Genomic DNA, 25379 nt, shown 5'->3' with positions numbered 1-25379 from the left:
TACATAAATCACAAATCAAAATTTTGCTCTCAGATGCTAACAGTTATTGGGTTTTGTCTAATACCAGATGTGCATTAGAAAGAATAAGTAAAAAAAATAAAAATAAATAAACATTAGCACACTCATGTTTTAATTATTTCAGTCAACGGCACCAGAACATAGAACGCAGTTCTTCTTTTTAATATTCAATTACAGCGCTTTAAAAGAAATCAATTCCAAACTGCACTCGTATTTACAGAAGCGGAGCTAACATAAGCCATTTTATAGCACAGTCCGAATATGCAACAATAAACCAGTCATCCACAACATTTTGCTAAAACAAAGTCATAAAAATATATACACCATACAAAAATACACAATATTTACAAGGGAGCACAATTCTGAGCAACAATTAAACACTTTGGCGGCACACAGGATTATAACTTTTTTTCTCTGCTGCAATATTTTCAAGGCACAATAGCCAGAGCGTTAGCCAGCATCTGAATGGCACGAAGAGGATCCACAATGTCCTTTAGTTTGTCACGCCGAAGAACCCAATCTGGAGCAAACCTGAGGGAAACCAGAAGGTTGGTGGGATCAGCGCTTTCACTACAACAAAGTCTATAAGAAAAAGTTTTTAATAGTTTGTAGATAATTGCATACCTGGGCACTGGTTTTGATTTTCGAGGGGTGGCTTGGAGGAGGAAACTTCCATTGAGGGAGGTGTTCATTTTCTGTTTGACTTTGTTTCTCTCAGCATCCATCTTGCACTTTCGAATAGTGAGTCGGTAGATGCTGCGAATGCGATCCGAAACCTTTGAAAGCTTTCGAACCTCCTGTTTGAACGAGACATTCAAAGAATGAATAGCTTTCATGACTTAACTTTTATAAAATTAAAATCGCTAAGGAAATGTTGCAGTTTCAATACAAGTTGGGCTGTATTGATAGCACTTTTATTAAAATTAATTGGCTTGAAAGAAACACCCACCGCTGCTCTCCTTTCATCCTGGACTAAGAGAACCAAGAGAAAACAAGCCTTGGTAAAGATGCTGCCTCCTTTGTCTGCAACCTTATCTCCAGCCTTCTCCCTGTAGATCTGCAGAAGATCCAGGAGGGTTTCTACAGAGTTCTCCACATCATAAACTGCATCAATGGTTCGGTTGTACTGAAAAATATATTGAAGAAATGAAAAATCAGCAATGTTATATGCAATTAATCAGCATATGAAGTGATTTGACACAAATTTATGAGGCAACATACTTTTGATAAGTTGAGAAGGACTTGGATGGATAATGTGATGATCTCCATTGAAGGCACACTTCTGTTGCAGCTTCTTATCAAAGTGAAGATGGTATGTGTTGCTCCACTTTCAACAAGACGTTCACAGCACTCTGGTGAAAGTCTGGTGGCAGTTTCTTTAAATCCAAGATAAAAAGATAACATTAGCTATCATTTTATGAAACAGGCAAACTCCTAACTTTCAAAACAAGTTCTTACCCAAATGCTTCAAGGCTGCAAGTATGTACGCATAATTTTGAAATCCAAGCAGGTAGCTTAGCGCTGTTGTGGTCTTGTTACACAGCTTGTCTTCTTCCTTCACTCTTCGATTCACTTCCCGGAGACGGCGCCTCATGGAAATGACTTTGCTGGTGTCATGACGTTTCCTTGAACAATGACCCCTCCAGAGTGCCTTCAAACAATTAATCCAGTTATAAAAATTAAAATATAGCTCTTCAGCCAAAACTGAACACACTTCCAACACTTCAACTAACTCTGATGATAGACGGATACTTTCTTTCTGGATACTTTACATTGATCGTGGGGGTTGCTCAAAACATCGCCCTGTGTATCATCAGCCAAGTATTAAGTATGTTGTGCACATTGATGAAAATTATTTTTATATTACATATTTTCTATTACATATAGGGGTGTGCAGTGTTGCTAAATCTGCAGTTTTCATGCAGCATTGGGCTACTTGAATACACTGTTGTCGCAAGATGTTTTTTCATGTCCGCGGGTTAAAGCGACCCCAATAATGTAATATTTATTCCTTGAAATGCCAAAAAATAAAAAACGGAACACGATTGGGCTAGATTTGTTGCGAGAACCTGGCAATATATATTGTCTGTGATAATATCGGAATTGTTGTTTAAGCGATATTTGATTCACGATTTCACTGCATGATTAGTCTATTAATATACATTTAGAATTCTCCCAAAATTCAAGCAACAGGGCAAAAATGTCCCTGTATGAGTTAATATTACACAAAAAGTACAGTTTTTTTCTTCAAATATCAATAAGATTGTGAATGTGTTTTTTATAAAACAGTACAATAAACAAGAAGTTAATATTAATTGACTTACATTTTAGACACAAGACCTGTTTTTGCTCTATTTCCTCAATGAAAATAATTAAAAAAAAAAAAAGCCACAGCAGAACTTTTGTGCATCTCTGAGCAACACACAATGGTGTTTTGTAACTGAATCAATCAGCCGTTTGAATGAATCTTTTGAATGAATGACTCAATAACTCACTCGTGCAGATTTGCCACCACATATTGGTGATTTTAGGTTTATATTTTAAGTATATTTTACCTTTTTTCCCCAAAATTATTTTGAACATTTTGTTTTTAAAATATCACAACATTAATTAGGCTTGGGCGATGTCTACCAAATTGGCATCAGATGATGTCTACAGTTAAACATTGCGTTGGACGATAACATTGGCTGTCTATTTTGTGCGAAGAAAACAAAAATAATGACTTTATTCCACATTTTCATCTCTCCTGAACAAAAATGTGGAATAAAGTCATTATTTTTGTTTTCTTTGCACAAAATAAAAGTGTTCTCGAAGCTTCGTAAAATTACAGTTGAACCACTGATGTGACAACTACTTTGTCGATCATCTTGGTAGGCCTTGAACGTGGTAGTACCCTTGCTGTCTGTGGGATGATCAAAGAGCTCTTGGATTTCATCAAAAATACCTTAATTTGTGTCTCAAAGTTGAAGTTGACAACATGAGGGTGAGTAATTAATGACTGAATTTTCATTTTTGATTGAACTAACCCTTTAAGTCAGTTCTTTTTTTTTAGGAAAATTTCATTTAAAACAACATACCTGTGCCTTTATTATTCCACATTGTAGCCTCTCCTTGCGGCGTTTTAGAAGGAGCTTCCTAACTCCATGCTGAATAGTAGTGGCTGCTACGTTGCGACGATGTAACCAAGTTCTCACTGCCCTCTGGGTCTTAATGACATCTTCTCTGTCTTTAAGATATCTCTTTCTCTGTAGCTTTGCCCTAAAACATTGCTAGAAAAGTGGAGCACAAAAAGAGAAATGTACACTGAAATTATACGTTTTTTATTAAAGGGGGTAATTCAATGGTGGCAAGGTGGGGTTTTATTAAAAGTTAATTCTATATGCGCTGGCAAGATTTTTTTTTGTGAAACTGGTGCTACATGACCAGAGAAAAGAGAAAAATCGCTGGGGTGAAAACTTCACCAAACTTCAAAAACTAAACATGTAACTTCTATGTAATTAAGAAATTATTTTCTCTTGGTGATTAAGTGTACCTGGATGTATAGAACTGATGAGATCTTCTTTTTGGCAGATTTAAGAGCCCGATGTGCTCGCACAGCTCTCTGAATCCTTATTGCACAGAGATGATGGTAAACAGCAGCTGTGAAACGGTGGCGTCTTGCAGCGCAAACCATTTCTTTTACCTATAAAGGGAACCGATAAATGTATTAAAACAATTATTAACTTTTAGCATATTCAGTCCCCTCAGTTTACTAAAGAATCGTGGATAGACCTTGAGTAACTTATAGTCCAGCAACCAGCTAGTTGAAGTTACTTAAATAGTCAAGTACTTATGCACAGCGTCAGTAATAGTACTCATACATTTAAAGAAAACTTGCCTGTTGTCTCGCAAGCCAACCACGCCACCAAGCCTGAAGATAGACAGCAGCATTGTGTTGTCTTCGTAGATTTTCTTCTTTAATTCTGACCTGCCGTAACACTCGGAAATGGCGCTGTAGAATTATGGCAGCATATCTCTCTTGGTGATATTGATGTCTTTGTCTACAGCCTCTGAAAGCTGACTGTATCTTCACAGCAGCTGTTATTTGCTGTAAAAAATAAATAAATAAATAAATAGACTGAATGTTAATAAAGTTGGGGATAGGATTTAGCATCAGCGGTTCTTTGGAAGTCAAAGCAAAAGTTTCACATCTAGCACAACACACTAACAGGCCAATCGACCCAAATATTATTTAAAATCAGTCAAGACCTAACAGACCAAAATAAATATTTGGCAACACTAGCAAAATTACAAAGGATAATGTCAATAATCCCAAAATAAATAAACGGACATTGATAACGGCTTCCCTGGAACTTTTATCTGCAATTTACAAACTTTACTTAGTGTGTATTTACTGAACGATGTCGTCAATGCACAAAGTCTATTTTGCTTACGGGAATTTTAACAAACTGGTGACAACAGCGTGACATTTCAAAGCAAAGTTCACCAACATTTAAAGGTGCACCGTTTTTTCTGATTAAAAAAAGTGGGTCACCTCATGATCGCTTAACCAGCCACTGGTTAAATACCTCCAACTATGTGAGACCCTGGACCACAAAAGTAGCATGGATATATTTGTAGCAATAGCCAACATTAGATTGTATGGGTCAAAATTACCGATTTTTCTTTTTATGTCAAAAATCATTAGGATATTAAATAAAGATCATGCTTTACAAAGATATTTTGTACATTTCCTACTGTAAACATATCGAAACTTAATTTTTGATTAGAGATATGCACTCCTAAGAACTTTATTTGGACAACTCAATATTTTGATTTTTTGGCACCCTCAGATTCCAGATTTTCAAATAGTTGTATTGACCCTTATGACTGGTTTTGTGGTCTAGGGTCACATATCTCAGTAAGCAATTATACAAATTCAAATTTTAATTATGGAATATGCTAATATCACATTTCTACAACAGCAATTGTAAACTTTACTTTTGTGTAATGCTGCTTCCACTCAACTAGGTGCCAGTATAGTCAAACACGACTGCCCCTTAAAAAAATTATATTAGCAATTCCTACATAACAAATATTGATTCCCACAAAAAGAGCAAGTACCTTTTGAATGGACACTCTCACTCTTTGACCTCTCCACAACGCCTGGATGCATATAACAGACTTTCTAAACTTCAGGAAGTCAGCATGCTGTTTTCTGGTGATTAGAGTTTCCCTCCATCTTTGCTGGATGACTCGGACACTGTGCTGGACTGCTAGAAATCTTGGAGTGGAGGACAAATGGTCATGTTGTGATTCCTTGTGAAACTATTTAAAAGCAGAGAATACTGCAATGTTCTTTATTTGTTACCTTGAACGTTGGCGCCTTGCTTGAATCCACCGACTAATGGTTGCAACAGCAGCTTGTTTTAAAACATAGTTTCGTCTAGCTACGCGTCCTCGGAACCAGGCCTGTATTTTCTGCGCGGCCTGTGCTCGCAAAGCATGTTGTCTTGTTTGATAAGCCCGGAATGCTGTCTGAGGTAAACCAGAGACAAACCAAACACGAAAATCAAATATTCACACTTAAATCCAAAAATCTCAAATAGGATCATCAGCAGAAACAAGTTATTAAGACCTGTATGGCTTAATGTAACATAAATATTGTCTATTACTGAAATACATGGTAGAAAACCCATGAAAGATTTACATTATTTAAAAAGTCCACATTGTTTTATACATATTTTGGAATATGGGGGCGCTGTTATTTCAATTGCGGAGCTACTGGCGCTACCCCTTGCCATTTTTACCACAACACAACTCAGAAAATAAAATACTGATACAAAGCCACATTGTGCAGCTTTTCATTGTAATTTTTAGTTGAAGGGAAAGCAATTTAATAGAATAGAAGCAATTTAAATCTTTACTGCTTTCCTAGTGATATGAAAAGGAAGAAAGACTGGAAAAATGCCTGTAGGCGAATAAAACTTCCTTAAGACCTGTGTCTTTGTTCTCTCCACTTCAGACCTGACGCCTTTGAGGCTTCTAGTAGACCACAGCTACTGAGAGACCTTACAAACACCAGAGACAAGAAACACTAGATGCCATCCTGGCAGGAAGTTGTGTATTCAGAGTTGTGTTGCAGTAAAAATAACAACAGGTAGCGCCAGTAGTTTACAGAGTGCAACCATTTCACATCATGGGAATAATGGCACCCCCAGTCCAAAATATGTACAAAACGATGTGGATTTTTTAAATGACACAAATCTTTTTGGGGTTTTCTACTACAAATTTCAGTAAGACTTCAGTAATTTTTGCAGTAACAGGTGCTAAAGCTTCAGTTGTTACATTACTTACTTGTATCACAACAGCTGACTTTCGCAGTTGAAGAAACTGTGCACGCTCTCTCTGGCAGAGACTCTGAGCTCTGTAATGCTTCTGTATAACCAAAACAGACTCCTTGAGTTGCTGAAACTTGTGTCTCTCAACCATCCCTCGATAATGTGCCTGTTTGAGGGTTAAAAAAAAACAACAACAAAAAAACTAAAGTTTGGTCTTCCCATTTAAGCCTAGTCACTTCTTCTGAATTTCCAAAATGATTCAGTACAAAGCAATTGACAAGAAAAGTGAACTGCATACCTGAATTGTGATGGCACTTGCACGCAATCTCTGAAACCTTTTGTACTCGATGTGTCCACGCACTCTGGCCTGAAGTATCTTTATGTTCTGAAGGGTCTTCAGATAGCTGCTTCTCTGCTCCACAGTAGCCCTATGAGCTCTGTAACGCTTTTGGAGAGTAACAGTTGCTGCCTGCACTCTGCGGTATCTTCTCTGGGCCACAAACATTCTGCAGTGAGCTTGCAACTTCAGGACACTTGAGCGGAGTTTCACATAGCGCTTGCGCTGTACGTACATGCGCATTACAGATTGAATCTTGATTGAAGCCCGCCTTTTTTTTGCAAGCCTTCTCGCTAACATTCCGCGCAGAGCAGATTGCAAGGCAAGCGTAGCTTGCTTAAGAGCAACAAAACTATTTCGGTCTTTCTGAACCCGTTTATGTGATCTGTACCACTTTTGGATGAGAGCTGCGCTTGCTTGCGTCCTAGCATGCTGAACTCTGGCACAACGGCCTCTGTACGCAGACTGAATCGCGATTGCTGCAGTCTTTTCTTTTAAGAAACGCTGTCGTTGGACAGCCATCCTTAGGTAAGACTGGATGGTTCTTGCAGCCTTGGTCCGTCTTGCCAGTTCTCTCCCCTTCATCCCTCTGAAAGACTTCTGCAGGCATACAGTGGCATTTCTCACCTGCTGGTATCTATGCATCTGCTCGTCTCCAAGTTTCAAAGCTCTAAATCTCTGTTGGAGAACTTTGGCTGCCCAGCGCTGTCGCTTAAACGCTGACCTTTGCTGGTACATCCGAAAAGCAGCCTGTATGATGATGGACGCTTCTTGTTTTTCCGCCAATTGTCTCCTTAGAGAATGTCCTCGAAATACTGCTTGAATGACAATGGCAGACTTTCTTAAACGTAGGTAGTTCTCCCGATCTGCTCTAGTGTGGATGTATGACCTATAATAGCTCTGGATTATGATAGCTGACAACCTCATGGCTTTGTACTTGACCATCTCCTTATGTCTCCTAAAACAAGACTGAATCAAGACAGCTGCTTGACGCTGTTGTAGTAGTTTTCTTCTAACTTTAAGACCTCTATAGCATGCTTGCAGAACAAGTGCACCTTGGCACATTTCAAGAAAATGCTTTCTCTGCTGTTTCGCTGCATTTGTGGCACGGTATCTTTGCTGAATGACATTTGCAGCATATTTCATGGCTAAATACCGTTTACGAGCACTATACGCTCTGAAAGTGGCCTGAACGGTGGTGGCAGCCTGATGAATTTGCTTCAAAATCTGTCTGGACTTCATGCCACGATAGGCTGCTTGCAGAACCAAGGCGGCACTCTTCTGCTCCTGCAGTGCTGCCATCTCTCGCCTCATCATTTTGTTAGCTCTGAAATGTTGCTGAACAATACCGACTGCCCACCGAAGTCGCTGGAAGCGCAACTTGAGGATGTGCTTTCTCACATAGGATTGAATCATTGTTGCAGCTTCATGATCTCTTCGGATCTGTCGCCGGACCTGCATTCCTCTGAAAGTTGCCTGGATTGCAACAACAGCTCGGCGTTTAGAAAAGTAATCTCTCCGAACGCACCTTGCTACCAAAAGGGATCGATAGTGTCGTTGACAGAATTCAGCAGCAGCTTTGATGGACAAAAAGCGCTTTCTTTGTTTGTAAGCAAGGTACTTCCGTTGAATTACTGTGGCTGCAAAATGCATTCTAGCGATGTCACGGCGTGTACGGTTTCCTCTGTAAATTGCCTGAATTGCAGTCGCACTACACCGTAGCTTCAAAAAGTTCTTTCTCGCCTCTTTTCTCAGTAGGTGGCACCTGTATTGCCTCTGTATGACCAACGCAGCCAGTTTCATAGCTTGGAATCGCACTCTAGTTCTGTACATTTTGTACATAGCCTGAATCACAGTGGCCGCTTTATTCTGTCTGTCGATTTCTTTCCTTACTCTCATCCCTCGGTATTTAGACTGCAAAGTGATGGCGGCTGCTCTCAATGAGCAATATCTTTTACGTTGTTGCCTTGCACTTACAATTGCTCTGTACTGTTGCTGAATACAGATAGTGGCATTTCTGAGAGTGAGGTAATCACAGCGTTCCTTGTACGCTCTGTATGTCTTCTGGATAACTTTTGCAGATTTGTGCCTTTCTGCAATTTGCTTTCTGACCATCATTCCACGGAAAGCTGACTGGATACATATGGCAGCTGTTTTTATGGCTGCATATTGTTTCATGGCAACATTTTTAGTCATCATTGCCCTGAATTTCTGCTGTATAACTAACGTGGCCCACTGTTGTCTCTGGTACTTCTTGAGTTGGGAATGTCCACGGAAATGTGCTTGAATCACTGTTGCAGCTTCGTGAGATTTTTTTAAGTTGTTGCGAACTTTTATTCCCCTGAATGCTGACTGAATACATATGGCAGCCATTTTTATGGCTGCATATTGCTTCATGACAGCATTTTTAGTCATCATTGCCCTGAATCGCTGCTGTAAAACTGATGCGGCCCACTGTTGTCTCTGGTACTTCTTGAGTTGGGAATGTCCACGGAAATGTGCCTGAATCACTGTTGCAGCTTCGTGAGATTTTTTTATATAGTTGCGAATTTTCATTCCCCTATATGCTGACTGAATACATATGGCAGCCAATTTTATGGCTGCATATTGCTTCATGACAGCATTTTTAGTCATCATTGCCCTGAATCGCTGCTGTAAAACTGATGCGGCCCACTGTTGTCTCTGGTACTTCTTGAGTTGGGAATGTCCACGGAAATGTGCCTGAATCACTGTTGCAGCTTCGTGAGATTTTTTTATATAGTTGCGAATTTTCATTCCCCTATATGCTGACTGAATACATATGGCAGCCAATTTTATGGCTGCATATTGCTTCATGACAGCATTTTTAGTCATCATTGCCCTGAATCGCTGCTGTAAAACTGATGCAGCCCACTGTTGTCTCTGGTACTTCTTGAGTTGGGAATGTCCACGGAAATGTGCCTGAATTACTGTTGCAGCTTTGTGAAATTTTCTTAAGTAGCTGCGAACTTTCATTCCCCTAAATGCTGACTGAAGAACTACAGTGGCATTTTTCATTTGCAAGTAAGTAGCTTGCATGCATTTGCCAACTCTGTAGGCTCTGTATCGCCGCTGTATGATGATAGCTGCACACTTGGCAGCAAGGAAGGCAGTGCGTACCTTATACATTCGGAGTTGAGCTTGAATGATCGTAGCGGCTTGATGCTCTCGTTTTAGATTTTCCCTCACTCTGGAACCACGATATACGGCCTGTAGAGTTATAGCTGCCTGCCTCAAATAGACGTAATGGTTTCTTTCCAACCGTCCAAGTGTGAAAGCCCGATGGCGTTGCTGAATGACAACAGCAGCATGTTTTAGAGCCAAAAATCTCTTACGGCATCTATGTGCTCTTATCACAGACTGAATTAAAGTTGCTGCTTTGTTTTTCTTCTGCAGTTCTTGTCTTGCTCTCTTGCCACGATAAGCACTCTGTAGCACAATGGCCGCTCTTTTAATTTCAGTGTATTCTGCGTACACTTTTTGTCCATTTCTGAAGGCTCTGTATCGTCTTTGAATGACTACGGCAGCCTGTTTAATTTCCAAAAAACGTGTCCGTGCCGCATATCTACGGTAGTTTGACTGAATGACTCGAGCAAATCTGTGAAGTTGACTGATCTTTCTCCTCTCAGCTCGTCCTCGCCAAATTGCTTGAATTGTCACTGAAGCAAGTTTAAGAGCCATATACTCTTGCTGTAACTTGTCCCCAAGTAGTTTAGCTCTGAATCTCTTTTGTAGAACAATGGCAGATCTTTTTAAACGCAAGTAGTGCCTTTGAGCCATAAACCGCCTGAAAGCAGTTTGAATCCGAAGTGCAGCTTGGTGGCGCTGAGCCACAGAACGTCTGACCTTCCAGCCACGGAAAGCTGCTTGCAAAGTGAGAACTGCCGATTTAACCTTAAAATATCGCTTCTGTTCTGATTTCCTTAGCATGCAGGCTCGAAACCACCTCTGAATCAAGACTGCATTTTGCTTCATTTTAGCTATATGGTGTCTGATTAGGTAGGCCCTGAATGCACTCTGAATGACAATGGAGGCATCATGCCTTTTCTTTAAAGTCTGGAACTTGCATCTTTGAAGGTGACCTCTGAACCATGCTTGAACACAAACGGCTTTCCTTTTCATATCAAGGTATTGGGTTTTACAACACTGCATTCTGTACCATGTTTGAATGCGCAAGGCTGCAGCATTTCTTTCCAGCAATTTTTTTGCATGCCACTTCCGGAAAGCAACTTGGATCACAGATGCGGCATGGTTTTTCTTTAGGAGATTTTGAATCCTCCAAGCTTTGTATGTTTTCTATGGGAGAAAGAATTAATTCATATAAGCAGTCATAATTGATTTATTTACTGGCTAACTGCTAAAAGATTAAACAAAATTATATTACAAAGCTATATTACAGATTGTCTTAATCCTGAACATACCTGAATAACAGATGCAGCTGCGTTTTGAAGAGCAACCTGTTTCTCTTTTTTCAGCACTCTCAATTGTTCCCGTGCAACGTATCCTCTCCAGAATGTCTGGAGCATGATGGCTGCCTTATTCTGACGGATCATTTGTCTTTTCAAGATGAACTTCCGCACAAGGGCTTGGATTTTAGTGGCAGCCAGGTTCTTTTGCTGTGCATGTAGAACATATTCAATATAAGACAAAATTCCAAGCAAGGTACCAAGCAGCTTAAAGCAGAAAAACTTACCCGAATAAGCTCAATGTCCTTCTGTAGCTTGTATCTCCGCCATGCACCCTGGATGACCCGGGCTGCTCTCGTTTCATTGCGGAGATCCAAAAGACGGGCACAGAGGAAGGAGAGGTAGCATGTGACAACCTGTGTTTAAAAAACATTTGTAAGTCACAACTTATCAATATGCATTAAAGGAGAATCTTCTTGTAAATAAACTACCGGTGCTTTTTCTGAGTTCTCAATGTCTCGTTTTGAATGTCAGGGCCCTTGGAAGTCTACCAATGAAGTGTGGAGCTACTTTGTGCCTCGTAAATGGCGTAAAACAGTGATTTATTTACATGGCTTCTTCGATGCCCTATTGATCCTCATTGACAACCTGTTGTGAGCATCAGCTAACTGACCCCAGATTTCGGACAGCAGGACACAAACTAGGGATGCTCATATTGACCGTTTAACCGTTAACCGACAGTAAGAATTTTAACCGATTATTACTATCAGTTAAACGGTTTAAAAGGGTTTTTTTCTATTTTTTTTTTTACGTTTGCTGCATGGTGAAAGAAATAATGCTATTTGTAAGTTATCTGTTTACTCACGCGCACGTCGACACGTGCAGTGTGGCTGTACAGACATATTTCGCTTCACCTTTACTTAGTAAACAGATGTAGTATATGCAACTCAATGGCAAGTGGCGTTATTGGGTTATCAGAGAGTGAATCCGTGAGTGAATGTATTCAAATTCTGAATGAATTATAGTCTAGAAAGTGCGCAATAGGCGCTCCCGTTACAATCACTGGAAAGCTATCACTCATCCTAGAGTAGTTCATCGCAATCTCATAAAGTTATTAAAAAGTAATAAAATAACCTTTACACTGCACATTTAATCTCTTATTTATATAATGCCAACACTTTCTTAGTTTTAATAAGAGAGTTCGCGAAAGTGTAGAAATCAGCAAAACTGAAACCGGCACTTTGGTTGGTGAGTGGATTATAACATAGCCTCCTCTGATTGGCCACAGTGATAATCAAATCAACATACATGTCTGTGATTGGCTATTGCTGAACGCTGTAAAACACGCGCTTCTCCACACGCATAACAGTGGATGGAAGTCCCGAACCGCAAATTGAAAGGGTTTTTGTGATGGTGTTTTTTTTCGCGGATCTAAGAGTTAACAGGCAGCGGTCCTGCCTATCCGTACAGCATGTGGACATGTTAAAAACTAGGCACACTGAGGTATTGGCTGGCCTGCTATATATTTTTATGTCCGACGAGAAGAATAAGACCGGTACAGTTCTTCAAAGCGCATAAAAGGATTCAGTGTGTTTTAGTTTTGTCATCTTTATTAGGTAGTTATTTAATTTATACATATTTAGTGGAGGCCTATTTATATTATTCTTTTTTTTTTCATTCAGATTTTCTCTGTTCTCAGAACCGCTGCTGATGCGTGATAATTTGAGTATATGTCAATACAGTTTTTGTTGTTGCTCTGTATGCTGCTGTTTGCACGTTAAAATAAAACATTTGCTTGTATTTTTAATGTATCATCACAGATACTCGTGCATTCTATTTTTATTTTAAACTAATTTATTATTCTAATTTTATCAGTTAACGATTAATGTTCGGATAACGAGCAGCGGTTGTCGGTCAGGAAAATTAACCGAAATGAGCATCCCTAACACAAACCGAGATGAGATATGCAAGGTACGTTCACACTCGGTATCATGATTCAATACACTTTAGGTCAAAATCACACCGGAGTTCTCCTTTAATTATACTATACATTAATATGAAAAGTATTTCTACACAACTTCAAAGTTTTTTTTTTCAACAAGTAAGTTTTGTTGCTTATCCAAAATGTAGAAGGGGTTTATAATCATTTATACCTTTTCATTTGGGATAGTGTTGGACATGTCCTCTGGATTTATCATAGCAGGCACCCCTCCAAGATAAGACACGGCAGTATTCACCAACTGAAAGTTATTTTTCTCATTCTCAAGTAGCTCTCTGAAGTCCACTGATGGGGATTCTGAACCCAAGACAAAAAAAAAAAGCAAACCTTTGAGACATTTACATTGTTAAAATGTACAAATGAGCACATTATTACAGGAATGATTCAGACTGTGAATGATTCAAACAAATTTACTCAAAGTACCTGTTTGTATTGTGAGCAAGTTTTCAAAAGAGCAGTCAGAGTCACTCGAGGAGTTATTAAGCTCCACTCTGCCACGATGGCCACATTCAATGGTCTGCGTTGTTCTCTGTTGAATCCCCTCACCAGGGAGATGACCAGGATGGTAATGATGAATGAGGTAGCACAGGATACGACCATCGGAGAATGACACAGTGAAGTTTTCAGCCTGGAAAAATAATCGAGATATTATTTAAAGAATGATGCAAGACACCTTACAAACATGCATATTTGAAGGGATAGTTGACCCAAAAATTTAAATGTACTCAACCTCAAGCCATTCGAGGTGTATATTATTTTCTTCTTTCAGACAAATACAATTATTCGAATTATATTAAAAACTGCCTTGGGTCTTTCAAGCTTTATAAGAGCAGTGAGTGGCTGTTGAGAATTTGAAATCCAAAAATGTATGTGTATCCATCCATCATCAAAAAAAAAAAAAAAAAAAAAAAAGTTTAACATGGGTCCAGGGGGTTAATAAAGGCCTTCTAAAGTAAATCGATGTGTTTGTAAGAAAAATATCCATATTTACAACTTGGATATTTTTCTTATACAAATGCATTCATTTACTTCAGAAGGCCTATATTAACCCCCCATATATATATTTTTTTATAATGGATGGATGCACTTTATTGGAATTAAAGGAGTAGTTCAATTTCAGAACAATTTACAGATAATTTACTCACCCCCTTTTCATCCAGATGTCTTTCTTCGGTCAGTAAGAAATTATGTTTCTTAAGGAAAACATTTCAGGATTTCTCTCCATATAAGGGACTTTAATGGTTTGAACTTCCAAAATGCAGCTTAAATACACCTTAAAAGGCTCTAAATGATCCCAGCCGTGGAAGAAGAGTCTCATCTAGCAAAACGATCATTCATTTTGAGACAAACTGACAATTTATACAATTTTTAACCTCAAACACCTGGGATCGTTTAGAGCCATTTGAAGCCACATTTAAACAGCATTTTGGAATTTCAAACTTGGGGGCACCATAGAAGTCCACTATATGGAGATAATTCCTGAAATGTTTTCCTCAAGAAACATAATTTCTTTACGACTGAAGAAAGAAAGACATGAACATCTTGGATGACAAAGGGGTGAGTAAATAACCTGTAAATTTTCATTCTGGAAGTGAACTAATACATTAAAACTCTCAACAGCCATTCACTGCCATTATAAAGCTTGGAAGAGCCAGAACATTTTTTTTAATGTAACTGTAATTGTATTCCTCTGAAAGAAGAAAGTCATATACACCTAGGACAGCTTGAGGGTAAGTTTTAAAGAAATTAAGAAATTTTCATTTTTGGGTAAACCAGCCCTTTTAACTCTCTGCAATACTTCCAGATAAAAAAAAAAAAAAATACAGGTTTGACCAACAAATCTTTACTGAGTGAATAAACTAGTAAACCACGTCTTTATTGTGACTCACCTTTAAACTGTAGAACTCACAAACAGCATTGACCCAGTCCATAAGCAGTGTCACTTTTTGGCTGGGATGTTCAAATGCTTGTCTCGACTTCATCCTCGTCACTCCAACCCCACTATTAGCCATTAATGAGGCCAGCTTCTGTTTTGTCCTCCATGTTTTCCTGAGGAAACTTATTTCCTCTTTGAGCTGATTCTCATCAAGCAGCACTTCCACCTATGAAGATATGCAAGGTCAATATTTAAAACACATACAATATCAAAAGATAAAAATAAGCATCAGTCATACAAATGATTTATCCAAAAAAAAAGAGGACTGGAAAATAAGTTACCTGGAAGGCAAATATGATCTTCCACAGGAGGTTAAGGGTCTTTTCTCTGTGTCCATCCACAATGTCTCTGGAGTCAATGTTCGCTCCTTCAAGGTAATAAATGCAAATTCAGAGTGGGTTTTGTTTTTCAGATTATAAAGATATTGCTAGTTAATCACTGTTATGAAACTCACCATGCTCATCTTTAAGGTCAACACCTTTGTCTTTCAGAACCTGTAGTGCAACATCAACATTGTGCACTTTCTGCAGGCGGCTAATAGCAGGTATCCGTAGCTTTCTAGACAAAGTCCAGTCCAGAGTGAAGAGCTCCATGACGCGTCTAAAGATGAATATAGAAACATTTAGTCAAGGAATTCAGAGGCTTTCTAAATGTTAAATCTAACTTTTAACTTAGGTAACAGCGATGACATTTATTGAACGAAAAAAAAAAAAATACAGATTTTAAAATCAAACATACACCAAACGAATGCCACATCTCAAGTCAACGGCAAGATTCTTCACGGCAAAGTTGAACTCATCCAGAGGAGTCTGTACATGAGAAACTGCAAGGCCCAAGTGGCTAAGGTGGCGTGACAAAATGCCTTCACCGCTGAGGAAGTCCCGAGAGAACGCCAGTAGCAGATCTTTGCTTGACTGTAGAAAAAAGATAAAGTATAAAAAAAAGTGCACTTTTGTGAAATTCCTTGTGTTTTAACTGCATATTCATACACAAAACCACACACTTTAAATTCAGCATCCATGCAGAACAAACAAGGATCATGTTCAATCAGTCTGGACTCTTTGGCTTTATCCAGAAAGCAGACCAGCAGGATTAGTTTCTTTAGAGTGAAGCGAGACAGCGCCTCCTCATGGCCTGTTGAATGACAGTGAAAGAATAAAGAATCTGTTATAACAGACACATTGTTTCCAAATGTAATAATACTACTGATAATCAAAATAAAGACTGTTTAGTTTGCACAAAAAATGTATCTAATAATTTCAACTACCATCTCTGTACAAATGGGGAACTTTAGAGTGTCTGAACTCAGCGGCTATGTCTGGGTTCCACAGCACACGTCCAAGAATAAACATGGCCAGTCCCATAACATCATTGTTGCTTTCCAGTGATATTAGCTCTCCATAGATTGTCTGAAAAAAAGAATGGGTAAGAAATATGTCAAACATGAAATTATAATGTAGCCAATGAATAAACAATTTTATATTTTCAGCAACAAATGAACAATGCTTTCACAAGAAAAATAAATACCTCAAGTCCGATTCGCAACCAGAGTGGATTATACGATATCAGCCAGTTGATAACTTTCTGACGTTCACCTGAGAAATTAATAAAAAAGATATGAGAAAAAGATTTTAATGACTTTAATAGACTGGAAGAAAAACAAAAAACAGTAGTATGATGGTTTAATTAATAGTCTTATTCATCAAGGACAGATTCAATTGATAAACCTTGAGAGTAATGACTTTTTTTAATGTTACAAAAGATTTCCATTTTTTTTCTTTTCATCAAGAAAAACTACCATCCCATGCCTTTCACAGAAATATTAAGCAGCACAACTGTTTAAGATAAAAAATATATATTTCTTTAGCATTAAATCAGAATTTAGATTCCCGAATGATCACATGACACTGAAAACTAGAGGAATCACAAGAATAAATTACATTTTAAAACATTTTGAAGTATAATAAATTAAATTGTAATAATATTTCATAAAATTACTGTTTTACTGTATTTTTGATGAATGAAACAGACTTGCTAAGCATAAAAAAAGTTTTCAAAAACATTACAACAATCAATTAGATGTGGAAAGAGATTTTCCACAAGCATAATTCACAATGACAAAACATACAGTTGAATTCAAAAGTTTATACACCCTGTAGAATCTGTAAATTGTTAATTATTTTACCAAAATAAGAGGGATCATACAAAATGCATGTTATTTTTTATTTAGTACTGACCTGAACAAGATATTTCACATAAAAGACCTTTAAATATATACCACAAGAGAAAATGGTTTCATTTATAAAAATGACCTTGTTCACAAGTTTACATACGCTTGATTCAAAACCTTTGATTTTTTTAGAATTTCTGTGTATATGAACCCCTTCCAACAATGACTATGATTTTAAAATATCTTTTCACACTGAGGTCAACCGAGATAGTCATATGCAACTATTACAGAAGGTTCAAACGTTCACTGATGCCCCAGAAGGAAAAATTATGCCTTAAGAGCCAGGGGTGTAGACTTTTGAACAGAATGAAGGTGTGTAAATTTTTCATATTTTGCCTAAATATATTTTTTTCCATTTAGTACTGCTTTTCAGAAGCTACAGAAGAAACTTGCATGTTTCCTAGAAAACAAAATAAGTTCAATTTACCCTGATCTTCAAATTCAAAAAGTTACTTAATACATTGTGTTTCCTTCTGAAGCATCAGAGATCGTTTAAACCTTCTGTAATAGTTGCATATGAGTCCCTGAGTTGTCCTCATTGTGAAAAGATGAATGTCAAAATCAAGTGTATGTAAACGTTTGAACGGGGTCATTTTTATAAATTCAACTATTATTTTTTCTTGTGGACTATATGTAAAGGTCTTTTATCTCAAATACCTTATTCAGGTCAGTAACTCAAAAAATAAAAAAAATAAAAAACATGCATTTTATATGATCCCCCTTATTTTGATAAAATATTTAACACGGGTGCATATAAACTTCTGTATCTTTTTTTTTTTTTTTTTTCATACCTATGTCCTTCCAGAGATGTCTGTCCTTTCGCACAAGGAGCCTCTTGGCTTCTACTTCAAGCTCCAGTCTCTGAATGGCCTTTACCATGGTTTCTGATGTGAAAAGCTTGCAAGCTGCTCGCCGAAGGCGGTTTAGCCGTTGACGGGCTGTGTAGGTTCTAAAAGACAGCTCTTCTTTTGTTGGTGCTTTGGGTATGTTGAATTTCTCATTCCCCATAGTTAATGACAAGGCATTCACTAAGAAGACACAATGAAAAGAAAAAAGATGTTACAAGAATGCTTGCTGAAAAAGCAAAAGATTAAAAATCGAAAAAACACCCACCTTTGGTAACTTCAGTAGTAACTTTGAAGTCATCAGGAGTGAGAAAATAATTCATCCACCAGGTGAAGCCCCGCTCCTGCTTCTCAATCCATCGCTCATCATAAAACATGTTCTTTGCAGCAAATGGCAGTGGATGTCTTGGTATGGCTGTCAGGATTGTACAATGTAAGAAACTATGCCTTTTAAAATACATCAAAAATTATTAGAACGTAGCTGTAAAAACCTACCAGTCTGTGTCGGCTTTATAAAGGTCAGCTTGGCCTGCGCTACAGCCACTATCCTTGCAGGCTTTCGACTCGAGCTGCTCAGTGACTTCACCGACCGACCATCTGTATTAGTGAAATACATTTAAAATGGTATCATTGTTCATAGTACACATCCTGTGTTTTATTTAAAGTTTATTTCAAGACATCACTGGTGAAAAAAACAGCTAAAACCAGCCTAGTTTTAGCTGGTCATAGCTGGAAGGCAGGCTGGTTTTAGAGGGGTTTTGGCCACTTTTCCAGCCTGGCCAGGCTGGTCTTAGCTGGTCAGGCTGGGAAACCACCAGCTAAAACCAGCCTGACCAGCCTAGCCAGGCTGGGAGACCAGCTAAAACCAGCTACTTCCAGCTTAAACCAGCTAAGACCAGCCAACCAGCCTAGGCTGGTATTAGCTGTTTTTTTCAGCAGGGATACCATTGTAAAAAGAAGGAACACAATGTATTCTTACCTTTTTGAGTTGTTTTTGGAGATGATTTCTTTGGTGGAGGTTTTGTGAACTTTCTTGAGCTTGGTGGAGCTTTGAGGGGAAAAAAAAAAGTAGATTTAAAGTTCTCAATGCTTAAAATGTCCAAACACCTCCAATAATGTATACCGGTACATACATTTGAACTCAAGTTTACATACACCTTGCAGAATCTGCAAATTGTTAATTATAAGACCAAAATAATATACAAAATGCATGTTATTTTAATTTAGTACTGACCTGAAAAAGATTTTTTACATAATAGACATTTACATAGTCCAAAAGATAAAATAATAGATGAATTTCTAAAAATGACCGTTCAAAAGTTTGTTTCTTAATACTGTGTTGTCACCTGAATAATCTACAGCTGTCTTTTTTTTGTGATAGTTGTTCATGAGTCCCTTGTTCATCCAAACAGTTAATCTGCCCGTTGTTCTTCGGGTCCCACAAATTCTGTGTATTTTCAGCATTTTTGTGAATTTCAAACCTTTTCAACAATGACTATATGATTTTGAGACCCATCCTTTCACACTGAGGACAACTGAGGGACTTATATGCAACTATTGTCACTGATGCTCCAGAAGGAAAAACTATGCATTAACAGCCATAGCTTCTGAAGGGCAGTACTAAATGAAAAAATATGATATTTAGGCAAAATAAAAATTACACATCTTCATTCTGTTCAGACGTTTTCACCCCTGGCTCTTAATGCATTGTTTTTCCTTCTTGAGCACCTGAGTCTTCTGTTAAGAGTTGGATATGAATCCCTCAGTTGTCCTCAGTGTGAAAAGATGGATCTCAAAATCATACAGTCATTGTTGGAAAGGGTTCAAATACACAATTTTGAAAAACCACAGAATTTGTGGGACCTTAAGATTTTTTCTGAAGAACAGCAGGCAGTTCAACTGTTCAGGACAAACAAGGGCTCATGAACAACTATCACTAAACAAAAAAAAAGACACAGCTGTGGATCATTCAGGTAACAACACAGTATATGTAAACTTTTGGAAACTGTCATTTTTATAAATTCAACTATTATTTTCTTTTGTGGACTATATGTAAGAATCTTTTATGTGAAATATCTTATTCAGGTCAGTACTAAATAAAAAAAATAACATGCATTTTGTACGAACCCCCATTATTTTCCTAAAATGATTAACATTTTGCAGAATCTGCAAGGCAGATGTAAACTTTTGACTTTGATTTGATAATGCATATTAGATTTGTTGTATCACATGTACAAAGCATACACTTGACTTACCTATAGCTTTTCGTTGCAGTCCAGATGTGGACCTTGAAGTGAACGTTCTTTCTTGGCTTGGTTTCTCTGTTGCATGTGCAGGAGCACGGGACTTTTTCGCTTGGGCGTTTGACTTGTCTTCCGAGTGACCTCTCAAGAACTCATCGCTTTTTCTCTTTTTACTTTGCACAGATGTCCTGCATTGCACAGGGAACTCGTCCTGATAAGAACCTGGTTGCACTTTGTCAGAGACATTTCCAGCTGCCAACTCCAGACCACCAGACGGACTGCTACTAACGGAAGGCAAAACTTGAGGTCGTATGGGAGATATAGAAGTCAAAATCTGTCTAGGAGGGGTTAAGTGTAAGGTTGGCTTCTCTTTTGCAAACTGCACTGAAGTAATTTTTGGCCCTAATGCCACATCTGGACTTGAATCTGAGCTGATGACGGGTAAAGCGGAGAAGCTGTCAGGAGAACTTGTGTTGGATTCTGCATTACTAGGTTCTGAGAGCTCCAAGGTCTTCTCCAAGAGTCTGCGCCTGGAGGTTTTCTTCTTACGCAAGCCTGGATTCTTAACTGAGGCTTCTGGTTTGCCTTTGGTCACCGTGGTAGAATTCACAGGAAACTTTGTGGGACCATCAGGAACATGGGTATCATCCACTTTATTCGACTTGGTCACTGTGTCAGTGCTAAAAGATAATGCCTTGAGCCTAAATGCATTAAGATTTGATTCAACGGCTATGACTTTGTTGGGTTTCACGCAGTAAGTCAACCTTGGGTGAGCGACTTCAACTGGTGGTGAAATGACTGTAGTCGCTCTAAAAGATGTTTCACGATCTGGTTTTTCAGACTCAAGAGAATCAGAAAAATCAAAGCTTGAGCAAGCATTAGGCGGACTCACAGCTTGCGACAGATCTGATCCTATAACATCCAGAGCATCTTTTACGGACAGAGATGGTTTCTCTAACCCTCGACTTTGTCCAATCACAGGAAGTGGACTCTGAAAGCACAGTGGGTTTCCAAACCTCTCCGGGGTGCTGGCAGGAGAGAGTGTTTTATTCAAAACCCTTGTGAGTTCTCTGCACTCTGCTTTACGTGGAAAAGCCACATCCTTGTTGCCAGGTGTATCCAGCAATCTCTCTGCTGGTAATAAGACAACCACTGGTGAGTTCTTTTGCAAATGCACATCATCAAACTTTTCCGTTACAAAAGCAGGTTTTGACATCTCAGGAGTGGAGGATGGTGCATTCGCCCTATTGGCATTGGAGCCATTGACAGGCCGTTCCGGGTTTAATGGCGACAGTGGATTGGATGTTCTCTCTCTTCTGTACTGCGACTGGCGTGAGACATGAAATGTCTTATTTGCAGACTTTATTGGCATTGAAGGCACTTTCTTCTCTTTTGAGGGTGCTTGGACACCCTTCTTGGATTTAATTGAATCCCATAAGCTTCTCTGCAAAATAAGAATTTGTAAGCACTCAAGAAAAATATTAAAAATAAAACTGCAGGGTAGGGCTGGGCGATTAATCGAAATCGAAATTCAGAACCTATAATCGATCAACATTTTCCAGGTCAATTATTTAACCCTTAAGCTCTCCTTGGGGTCAGGCTGACCCCACTGGAGTTTTCCTTCATTTTTTTATAAAGTTCCCTTAATCTCAGGGGCATGAGACTCTGTGACTTTTCCTAAATAATCAATCTAAAAACACAAAAAAAATCCGGACTTAATTCGGTTGTTCTAAAGGTGTGTAAAAAATTCTTTACCGTTTCCTCTCCTTGGGGTCAGATTGACCCCACATTGAAAATGAATGGGAAAAGTTAAAAAAGCCATTTTTTTTTTTCATTTCGTTTGTCCAAAAAAAGTAGTAAATCCAGTTTAAATCTAAAATAATTAACATTTAAATAAAGGCCTGGTCCTACAGCATAAATTCAAAGTGGAACGAACTTTCTATCTCACACACACACACACACACTCACACACTCACAAACACACACGTGTGTAACTGCAACAGGGAGCATTTATATAGAAATTGGCATAAAAAATCAACATATCTGCTATAAATCTGAAAATGTTCATACATAAATGAAAGACTGGTACTAGAGCACAAATGCAACATGGAACATGCATGTTGACTCTCACACACACCCACCCACCCACACACACACACACACACACACACACACACACAACTCTACACAAACACATCACACACCATGCCCCTGCCCCTAACACACACACACACACACAACAACTCTACACAAACACACCACACAGCACCCCCCCCCCCCAAAAACACTCCCCCCCCCACACCCACACCCACTCACACAAAGAGAGAGAAGAGAGGGAAAAGTGCAGATAAAAGAAAGATGAAAGACAAAAATGCAGCAATTCTAAAAAACTAAAATTCTACACTTTTACAAAAAAACACATTTTTTATTTATTTTAAAATGTTCAAATATATATATTTACAAAATATATATCATAAAGTTGTGAGGAGAAGTTGAAGCATGAAGAAAAATAAAGTGAAAATGAAATTAGTCCCTAAGGGCCTCTGCTGGATGTATGTGGTCATTGCACTTTCTTTCTTTAACTATATCTTCAAAAGTTTTTCCACTAACCTGTAGATGGCAGTACTGTATCCCTAACATATAGAGCAATGTCCAAAAACAATTTAGATTAAATTTAGATCATCATTAAGGTGATTTTTTAATTAAAAAATAATTTTTTATAAGCCACTTGGTGGCGTAGTTGAGTAATTGTGCAGTAAATGGGTAAAAAAGTACAAAATATCCATGAAAACACAGCAGAACTGTAAAGTTGAGAAGTAAACAAAAAAAATGATATATAGTTTATAATATTAAAAATGTATAATTCATTATGGAATCACACTTTCAATCCTTGGGGTCAATCTGACCCCAAAGAAAGTAAAGATAAAACCTACTTAAGGAGAGCTTAAGGGTTAAATTACTTTCCCTTTAAAAACACTACCGCGTGTTGAGTCAGGTGACCCCGCTCCGTTACGTTATTCCGCCGACATTTCGATGGAGAGCTTAAGCAGTATTTATACAGTAAAAAGTATTTACAGTATATACAAGAGTAATTTTTATTTAGAAGAGATAGTGCTTATTTTCTACTTTTAATATTTATTATTTTATAAATAATTTATTTAGTTTCCAAAAGTGCAAGTTATTTATTTTCACTAATTTAAGAAAAATGTGACTTTTTGTTATAAGCAAAGTGTGCTTTAATTTCAGTTGTTCAACACTGATGTTCAATAAATAATCATAGATAGTAGATAGTGTGTGCACCCTTCATTAAAAAATCTCTCAATTATAATATGTGAGCATATTTACTGTACAAAACTTGTCAGTGAACTATGAGGGCAAAAAAATAAATATTATTTAACTATAATTAAATGTAATTGTATTAATGAATAAAATAATCGTTCATTAATCGTAATCGGGTTAAAATGTTCAATTAATCGAGATTTTGATTTTAGGCCAAATCGCCCAGCCCTACTACAGGGAGAGAAAGAAAGATTACCTTTTTCTTCTTTGTCGCTTCTGCTTTGCCAAGCAAAATCGCCTGGTGTTTGACGATTCCATTTGCAACAAAGCTGAGGAGTTCTCGAACGCCACCTTCTTCCACTGGTGTCCAAGTGATAGTTAAAATAATGCTGTCCTCAGGCTGAAAAATAGAGAATGCACTTTTAAGTAACCTTTCCTCAAGCCGTTCCAAACTTCCAACTTTTTATTTTCACTGGAGCTCAAAATGAGATACGTTTGAAGTCAAAATTTTGTGATCTACATGTAAACACCTTTTATGTGAAATATCTTGTTTAGGTCAGTGCGAAATAAAAAAAAAAAAATAACATGCATTTTGTATGATCTCTCTTATTTAGGAAAAAAAATTAACATTTTGCAGATTCTGGAAGGTGTATGTAAACTTTTAACTTCAACTGTTTTAGCTGAATGTTTAAGCAGCTCTTTTTTCAATATAATTTTGTTGGGATAATCTATTCTAAGCTGTCAAGTTCGAAAAAGGACAAAAAGCAACCTAAAAGCCCATTTAATTCATGCACATTATTCCACTGCAAAATTCCAGACAAATTTATTAATTTTGTCAGCATAGATAAGCTCCACCTTTAAATACAGTCAAATATAGTGTGTCATATCAAGTTTGACATCAACTACTACGCCCATGTCATTGCTTCTCATAGTTTTTGTAACCAACAAGGCACTTATTTTGAAAATGCTCATATTTAAATAGGACAATCTATGTTGTATGGGGACTTTCAGTGAATTATGACTTTTAGTGAACAATTGTAGACAATTTGTGTTTATATATACACATATATATTTATATTTAAGGTGACTGAGTACTGGTTATGGTAACGTTACTGTTCATGAGTTTAATAGCTTGACAGCTTCACTCCCAAACATCTCCTTTGTGTTCTACAGAAAAAAACTAATATAAATGATATGTGAATTAATAACAATTATGGTCTTGGTGAGTTATTTCCTTACATATTGCAAAATAACTTGGTGCATATGTAAATTCTGTAATCTGAATGAACTATATTTAATGCATACACTAATAAACATGTCTCATTCCTACAGTACGATATTCATTATACTTTAACACAATTGTAATATGCAGTGCACCAAACTTTTTTTAACCACATTTATACACTTTGCTCTCCTTAGCTGGAAAGCTCATTGGTTTTAGACACATAGCTTCTTACTTGTATTGTAAAAGTTGTCTGATCAACCGAAAAGCCTTTTGATGCTGCGATTTTATCCACAATGACTGTCGTTGTAGCATCCTCGGTGGGATTTTCGATTCGTAGAGGCTGAGATTTTGATGATCCCAACTTGATCGTCCCAAATGACACGAAAGGAGACCTAGAGAACTGAAGCAAACTCAGCACAGGAATTGAAGTGTTGTTTTCCTTACCGGGTTTATCGCTACTACAATGAGAATTAAATGTTGGACTAAAGTCCAAACACTCCGCTTTTGCTATTTTAAACGACAT

At 37.8% G+C, this 25379-nt stretch overlaps 1 protein-coding gene across 1 annotated transcript; it reads right to left on the bottom strand.

Annotated features, from left to right (window-relative positions):
* Nucleotides 1-37: 37 nt before the first annotated feature.
* Nucleotides 38-25379, bottom strand: aspm (assembly factor for spindle microtubules). The gene is made up of 31 exons (XM_073844180.1): nucleotides 25089-25379; nucleotides 23888-24031; nucleotides 20365-21796; nucleotides 19089-19157; nucleotides 18605-18706; nucleotides 18378-18524; nucleotides 18056-18292; nucleotides 16562-16629; nucleotides 16302-16443; nucleotides 16038-16168; nucleotides 15773-15948; nucleotides 15489-15634; nucleotides 15316-15401; nucleotides 14988-15200; nucleotides 13522-13726; nucleotides 13253-13395; nucleotides 11387-11515; nucleotides 11115-11309; nucleotides 9474-10989; nucleotides 6637-8837; nucleotides 6355-6504; nucleotides 5369-5535; nucleotides 5122-5281; nucleotides 3896-4105; nucleotides 3551-3700; nucleotides 3096-3287; nucleotides 1477-1669; nucleotides 1240-1394; nucleotides 968-1144; nucleotides 643-815; nucleotides 38-549 (listed from the first exon to the last, which is right to left on the bottom strand). The coding sequence occupies exons 1-31, from the start codon at nucleotides 25377-25379 to the stop codon at nucleotides 447-449; spliced, it is 9603 nt and encodes a 3200-aa protein (XP_073700281.1). The 3' UTR covers nucleotides 38-446.

Source organism: Garra rufa, chromosome 7 (assembly GCF_049309525.1).
Source record: "Garra rufa chromosome 7, GarRuf1.0, whole genome shotgun sequence".
In the NCBI taxonomy this organism is placed as follows: Eukaryota; Metazoa; Chordata; class Actinopteri; order Cypriniformes; family Cyprinidae; genus Garra; species Garra rufa.
Note: the sequence above shows the minus strand (reverse complement) of the source record. Positions and strands in the feature narration are given on the sequence as shown.

Coding starts and splice junctions, on each gene's coding strand:
- aspm (XM_073844180.1), bottom strand. CDS start 25,379: ATGTCGTTTAAAATAGCAAAAGCGGAGTGTTTGGACTTTAGTCCAACA. Junction 18,525..18,604: donor TATAAAGCCGACACAGACTG/GTAGGTTTTTAC, acceptor CAATCCTGACAG/CCATACCAAGACATCCACTG. Junction 1,670..3,095: donor GTGGAATAATAAAGGCACAG/GTATGTTGTTTT, acceptor AATTGTTTGAAG/GCACTCTGGAGGGGTCATTG.